Below are 7,500 nucleotides of genomic sequence, written 5' to 3' on the forward strand. Positions count from 1 at the left end.
ATCTTCCTCTCCTTACCTCTGTGTTCCTTCCCTCCTCTTCCTCTCATCTGCTCTTCCTTCCTTCCTTTCCTTTTCTATCTCTTCCAGCTCTTAATTTTTATTTTCTTGGGGTGGTATTTCCGCAGACCCCAAAATAGCTGGGTATCATTTCTTGTTCCCTTGCCTTCTCAAATCTAACCTGATTATGTTCTCCCCCTCCCTTCTTTGTATCTTACTTTTAAATATATACTTATATACTATTATTTTCTTTTCTATTTTCTCCCCTCTTCCCTGGGGGAGGCGTTTCTTGATGGCAGGAGGGCTGTGCAGCTCATGGGCCAGTTTTTGCCCAGTTTCGGCTAGTTTGCATACCTGTGAATCCTAGAAAAAAAAACATTTTTCTTGGACAGGAATACAGGAAGCAAAACTGCTCCGTCCCTGACTATTAACTAGCCCAAAACAGCAGGACTGAAACATGCATTTGTCCAGCTAAATTAGCACTGAGTTAGTAAGAGGACAGGGGACCACTAGGAAATCCAGAGTCAGGTGGTGCTGAAATCGAATTACAAGTTGTCCTCGTTTAGCGACTGCCTGTTTCAGCATCCATTCTCAATAACAACAGGGAGTGAAGCACAGCAGCAGTTTCTTTGTTTCGCTTAAGGACTGAGTTGTGAGTCCCCCTTCTGGCTGTTGTGTCATTCCCAGGCATCTACATGTTAATAATCTTGCCAAATCTTGCAGTTTTAATTTTGCACGATGGTTTTCCTCGCTTGAAATTCTTGAAGGGAAAAGGAGCCAAAAAATAAATAAATAGAATTACTATTTAATGAAGAAAAGTGGTAACTTGGAATGACAAAGAAATAGAAAGGAAATCCCAAAACTGCAGGCTGGACTGGGAAATCAGGAAAACAAAAGGCAGAATAATATAGAAGATCACATGAAGTATTAGTACCGCTTTATAAAACCCTTAGTGAGGCCACACTTGCAATACTGCATCCAGTTTTGGTCACCACATTATAAACAAAAGATGTTGAGACTTTGGAAAAAGTGCAGAGAAGAGCAACCGAGATGGTTAGGGGACTGGAGAACAGTTGCAGGAAGAGGGAGGTCGACTTATTTTCCAAAGCACCAGAAGGCTGGACAAGAAACAATGGATGGGAATTAAACAAGAAGAGAAGCAACCTGGAATTAAGGAGACAACTAACAGTGAGAACAATTAATCAGTGGAATAACTTCTCTTCAGACATTGTGGGAGCTTCATCACAGGAGGTTTTTAAGAAGGGACTGGACAGCCATTTGTCAGAGGTGGTATAGGATCTCCTGCTTGAGCAGGGGGCTGGACTAGAAGACCTCCAAGGTCCCTTCCAGCTCTATTCTGATTCTGAACATAGTGGCAGGTCTCTTCCATAAGAAAACCCCACTAAATAAAACATGCAATTCGGTGTTTTTTATTGATTCAAGTTTCCCCATTTATTTCTCTTTGCCCTGACTGGCAGCAGCTCCTAAAGAAAAACCTGTTACTGCCCTTCCTGGGGAGGTTGGAAATTAAAGCTTGGTTTTTCTGCAAAGAAAAGTGGGTTTGTGGCCCTGGGGTTTTCCTTTCTTCTCCAGGGGGGCTGAGAATGGGTCTCACCTGTCCTTTTTGCTCCTCCTCCACTGGCAGGTTTCGCGGGCCAGAACTGCGAACAGAATCTTGACGATTGTCCTGGACACAACTGCCGGAATGGAGGCACCTGTGTGGATGGAGTGAACACCTACAACTGCCAGTGCCCACCTGAATGGACAGGTGAGGACACACCGATGGGGGGGGAGAAATCGGAGAGCCCCCAAAGGGAGGAAAGTCAACACAGCCCTGATGCAGTCCTCAATGAAATCGAGTTTGACACCCTTGGTTGAAGACATATTTTGTTGTTTCTAAAATGAGGAGAGGATCGGTTATCCTTCCGATTCATTCATCCCTTCCCCATCCATAATTTTCTTGCCCTGTGATACTCCCAGAAAATGCTCAGGCGGTTCGGTAGAGGCTGGTCTGGAAAGTTGAGATTTAAGTCGTAAGTGTGGGGAAACGGTCACAAGTCACTTTTTCCAGCGCCGTTGTAACTTTGAACTAAACGATCTGTTGTAAGTCGAGGACTACGTGTCTAGCCCTTCCTGCCCTTCTCCTGGGAGTGCCATACAGACCTTCATCTGGACCACTTAGGGGGTCTCCCTCCCCGCTCCCCCCATGAAGAATTTGGCTCAGCCCCCTCCTTTCTCCTCTAGGCCAGTACTGTGCCGAAGATGTGGACGAATGTCACTTAATTCCCAATGCTTGTCAGAATGGCGGCACCTGCCACAACACTCCTGGGGCCTACAACTGTGTCTGTGTGAATGGTTGGACGGGGGAGGACTGCAGCGAGAACATTGACGACTGTGCCAGTGCCGCCTGCTCACCGGGGGCCACTTGCCATGACCGGGTGGCCTCTTTCTACTGCGAGTGCCCACATGGCCGCACAGGTGCGTATCCAAGGGGGGAGGCAGAGGAAGAAGGGTTGCAGGAACTGGGGTACGGCGAGAGGCTGATGCAACGAGGAGGGGGGGCTGCTTCCCTCTGTAGGTGCTAAGATTACAGGAACCCGCTAGGAATTCTGGGAGTTTGTCGGAGTTTGTTGCAGCCATCACATCCAGAAAGCACACACGGGTAACTGATACAGCAGGATTCACTAATGTCCCTTTATATATAATATAACACGTGAAGTAAATGTACAATAACCAAGCAGATTTTTCCAATGTGGTAGCAAATACAAGCAAAACACAAGCAGAGGGGAGAACAGTTTCAGTTCAGAGCAGCAGACTAGTTTTTGAGCTCTGCACAGACTCAGAGCTTTAGTACAGAAGATAAGCCACGCCCAGGCTCCTTGCTGTCTCCTTGTTGCTCATGTAGCAAATACTGTTTCAGTTTCTAAACAGCCCTCATTGGCTGACTCAGTTGCCATGTCTATTCATTGGCTGACCTTGTTACCAGGCCTCTGCCAAGTCATGAACTCTCATGCACACTGACAGTGTTGTAGTCCCAATATATATGTGCAGAGGCTATGGAACAACAAGAGGGAGTAGTGTGGTGGCCTTTTGTGGGAGTTGGCCACCAGCTCCCCTGGCCGCTGGCAAGCCACAACACTGGCATGCAAGGGGGCAATTCAGTAACCAGGTTACCTCCATTGTGGCAGCAGGGCCACTGGCTGCCTGTTGGTGGGATGGATGGGGGAGAATCTAGTGTCTTTCTGAGCCTGCCCTCTGCCCTCTTGCAGGCTTGCTGTGCCACCTGGAGGATGCCTGCATCAGCAACCCTTGCAACGAGGGCTCCAACTGCGACACCAACCCCGTGACAGGGAGGGCTATTTGCAACTGCCCCCCGGGGTACATGGGCCCTGCCTGCAACAAGGACGTGGACGAGTGCTTGCTGGGTAAGGGGGCACCGGGGCTGGGGGCACTGGCTGGGAGCTGGCTGGGATTGAAGAAAAGTCTGGGGAGGAACTGGAACAGAAAACCGACCCTAGGAGGCAGGCCGTCCTTTGGAATGAAACACGGGGAGGTTCGGGGCCCAGAAAAGCCGACCTGTGAATTTTTTTTTTTTATATTATTACATTCATTTGCCAGAGTGCTGAGGTTAGAGTTAGAGATGGAGCTCTCACCTCACCATCAAGAGGCTGCGAGTTCTATCCTAGGTAGAGGCAGATATTTCTCTCTCTCTCGGCACCGTGAGAATATATCTGCTGAATAGAACTCCGCATTGGCAACGGGAAGGGCATCTGGCCAGTAAATGCCCTGCTAGCGCCATTCAGTTGCCTCGACTCCACCCTGCGAAGGGGGTGGCCCCAGTTTGCGGTCGTAAGACGAGGACTACCCTGTAGCTTCCATGAGTGTCTTTGACTTTCGAAAGTCCCGATTGGGGTGGGTGGGTGGGGGAATTCGTTTGGCTTTTTTTGGTGCGATGCCGGTTGGCCAGGCAGCTGGACGGAAGGGCTGCTTTGGAATTGGGGAGGGGGCAAAACAAGGACAAGAGGAAGACCCTTGTGGCCCTCTTGGCCATTCCCACATCCCCTCCCCCTTCAGGGGACTCTGCCTAACCCCCCTCCTTCCCTCCTTGCCAGGTGCCAACCCCTGCGAGCATGGCGGGAAATGCCTCAACACGGAGGGCTCCTTCCAGTGCCAATGCCAGATGGGATACTCGGGTCCCCGCTGCGAGATAGACGTCAACGAGTGTTCCTCCAACCCCTGCCAGAACGATGCCACCTGCTTGGACCAGATTGGGGTCTTCCAGTGCATTTGCATGCCAGGTAACTCTGCCGGCTGCCCCGTCCTTCTGGGCCCCTCGGGCGGGTGGGTGTCGGGGCCTTACGGGTGCTCTGGGTGGAGCAGTGATGGAGGAGGAGGAGGAGGAGGTGGCGGCCTTCAACTCCTTGAGTGCTTTATACTTGGTTTTGTAACCGCTCCATGGTGGCGCAGTGGTCAGAGTGCAGTACTGCAGGCTACTTCTGCTGACTGCTTGCAATTTGGCAGTTCAAATCTCACCAGGCTCAAGGTTGACTCAGCCTTCTGTCCTTCTGAGGTGGGTAAAATGGGGACCCAGATTGTTGGGGGCAAGAGGCTGACTCTGTAAACCGCTTAGAGAGGGCTGAAAAGGACTGTGAAGTGGTATATAAGTTTAAGTGCTATTAGGAAGGAAGGAAGGAAGGAAGGAAGGAAGGAAGGAAGGAAGATGTGAATGAAAAGGAAGGAAGGAAGATGGGAATGAAAAGGAAGGAAGGAAGATGGGAATGAAAAGGAAGGAAGGAAGATTGGAATGAAAAGGAAGGAAGATTGGAATGAAAAGGAAGGAAGATGGGAATGAAAAGGAAGGAAGGAAGATTGGAATGAAAAGGAAGGAAGGAAGATGGGAATGAAAAGGAAGGAAGGAAGATGGGAATGAAAAGGAAGGAAGGAAGATGGGAATGAAAAGGAAGGAAGGAAGATGGGAATGAAAAGGAAGGAAAGAAGGACTGTGGTGTCACAATTGTTGGAATGCAATATTGCAGCCTTATTCTGCTCACTGCCAGGAGTTCGATCCTGACCGTCTCAAGGTTGACTCAGCCCTCCGTCCTTCCGAGGTGGGAAAAAGGAGGAGCCAGATTGTTGGGGGCAAAAGGCTGACTCTGCAAACCTCTTAGAGAGGGCTGGAAAGGACTGTGAAGCGGTATATAAGTCTAAGGGCTATTGGTACCTTTCAAGGTGCTGTCCAATCCAGGCCCCTTGCAAGGGGGACGGCGCTGCCCCACTCAAGCCTGGGTAGGGGCTGGAGCAGTGCTGGGCCAAGAGTCATCCCCAAATTAAAAACCAGCGTTAACCAAATGGAATTGCTGTGTTTGTACCCCACCCCAAGCCCAATGAAGTGAACCAGTTGATGCCTCCAAAGGCTGCTTCCTGCAACCGCATAAGGAAGGCGCTAGCTGACTTCGCCCACAGCCGCAGACGAATCAACGATCCCAACAAACTGGATTTGCAGCACAGCCATAAAAGCGCCAAGCCAGATGTTTTATTTCGAAAAACCAACCAACCGATTTGAGCACCGAATCTGCTCTGTCGATCTTTAACTGGCAGGATGAAGCGTCCCTGGCTGAAGTCGGCTGAAGAAGGAGCTGAGAATCTTGTGCTCCTCCCTGTTTTTCCAAATTCTTCCTCCTTTCTCCTTTCTTGCCCCCCCTCCCATGCCCCCCCTTCCCCCCGTGCCTGAGCCTGCTTTACAAAGGCCCCAACGGATTCCTTGGCAAGAGCCTTGGGCATTAAGCAGCTGAGCTGGCTAAGGCTGACCCCAGATAGGAGGACTTTAAACTTCACTCGGGGAGCCTGGGAGAAATTGGACGTCCTGCGTGCCCTTAAGATGGGCACTGGGCTGGCCAGTGAAAACAGCTGAAAACAGCGGGCTGGCGAAGAGAGAGGGCACACCGCAAGGTTTCTCTCTTGGCAGTCCTGGGCGTGACATGAGTTTAACCACAGCAGGGCTTGTTTCATAAAGCCACCAAGTGAATGGGGATAGGATAGGATAGGATAGGATAGGATAGGATAGGATAGGATAGGAGAGTTGGAAGGGATCTGGGAGGGAAGCCCAACCCTCTGCTTAGGCAGGAAACCCTGTAGCCGTGATGGAGAATAGCCATCAGTTCTGGCATGCATGTGAGTGCCAACCAGCTGATTTTTGGCCTTCTGGAAGGCTGGGGGAGGCTGTTTTTGCCCTCACCAGGATTCAGGAAAGCCTCCGGAGCATGGGGAGGCTGAAAACTCCCCCCCCCCTGCTCGCATGTGTGTACGATTCCCCCCCATGCGCAGGTGGGCGGGGTGCATTGAATCTTGGGTGTGGGCACGCCTTTAGAAAAAGCTTCGCCACTCCCAGGAGCATTTTAAAACTTCTGGTGGCAAGCTGTTCCACTGATCAATTGTTCTAACTGTCAGGAAGTTTCTCCTCAGTTCTAAGTTGCTTCTCTCCTTGATTAGTTTCCACCCGTTGCTTCTTTTCCTTCCCTCGGGTGCTTTGGAGAACAGCTTGACTCCCACTTCTTTGGGGCAGCCCCTGAGATTGTTGAATCCAATTGGGACCTCCCCCCGCCCCCTTGTTTTAAGTTTAAGACCAAATTGTCTGTTCATTCATATATAAGAAGCAGCCCTGGGCAGCTCACAATTGCAACAACAGCAACTGTTTTTCAAGGAGAGAAGAGACCCCGCGTTTCTCCCCCACCCCACCTTACCCCCACCCACCCCTCATTCACTACTGTTTTTCCTCCCCGCAGGTTACGAGGGGGTCTACTGCGAAATCAACACGGACGAATGTGCCAGCAGCCCCTGCCTGCACAATGGGAACTGCGTGGACAAGATCAACGAATTTGCCTGCGTGTGCCCCGTGGGTACGTTCGGGAGGGGAGGGGGAGGGCCTTGGAGGAGAGGATTGATTTTTGCCTATAGCACAAAGCTCTTTGTAGTAGTGGAGACTGGGATGGAATTAATCCCCGGCCCAGAAGCCACGAGGAGGCTGGCCGGTTTAAGCCCAGCCCAAGTGGGCAGTTGGGGAAATGGCCGAGGCCGTGTCGGGGAAGGAGGGGGGGTGGGAATCGTTTTGCTTTGGGCCACTCAGAGGAGAAGAGAGGTATGCTGGGGAGGGGCTCTTAAAGGTCTGAAATGTGGCCCCACCTTCCTTCAAGTATCACTACTAGAATGCACGATAGGGAGAGAAAGCCTCCATGTCCTGCAGCTGTCTATCCCTGGATCGGTAGGGAGAGGCACATGGGTTGACTGTGGGTGGGTGGGGGGATGTGTGTTACTTTTTAATGCATTTGCTAGAAGCTCAGCAGGTGGGAAGGTTTCTCTCTTTGGGGGACACACAGACACACACAAGAATTGCAAGGACATTGTCACAGCCTCTTCAGTGGTCTCTGGTTCTTTATTTTGCGGGGTGTTTTCATTTTGGGGGTCTCGGGTGTCCTGCCTAGAGGAAGCCTGAGATGGGGCTGCCTT

General features: G+C 50.9%; 1 protein-coding gene across 3 annotated transcripts in view; it reads left to right on the forward strand.

Moving 5' to 3' along the window:
- NOTCH1 (notch receptor 1) overlaps positions 1–7,500 on the forward strand; it is a 111,174-nt gene that overhangs the window by 52,308 nt on the left and 51,366 nt on the right. For all 3 annotated transcript variants that reach the window (XM_081967464.1, XM_081967465.1, XM_081967463.1), the window contains 5 exons: positions 1,643–1,765; positions 2,242–2,475; positions 3,267–3,422; positions 4,110–4,295; positions 6,780–6,893. In XM_081967464.1, the coding sequence (XP_081823590.1) occupies positions 1,643–1,765; positions 2,242–2,475; positions 3,267–3,422; positions 4,110–4,295; positions 6,780–6,893 (813 nt within the window). The remainder of the gene's footprint in view (positions 1–1,642; positions 1,766–2,241; positions 2,476–3,266; positions 3,423–4,109; positions 4,296–6,779; positions 6,894–7,500) is intronic.

This window comes from Natrix helvetica, assembly GCF_964273705.1.
Source record: "Natrix helvetica genome assembly, chromosome: 15".
Lineage (NCBI taxonomy): Eukaryota > Metazoa > Chordata > Lepidosauria > Squamata > Natricidae > Natrix > Natrix helvetica.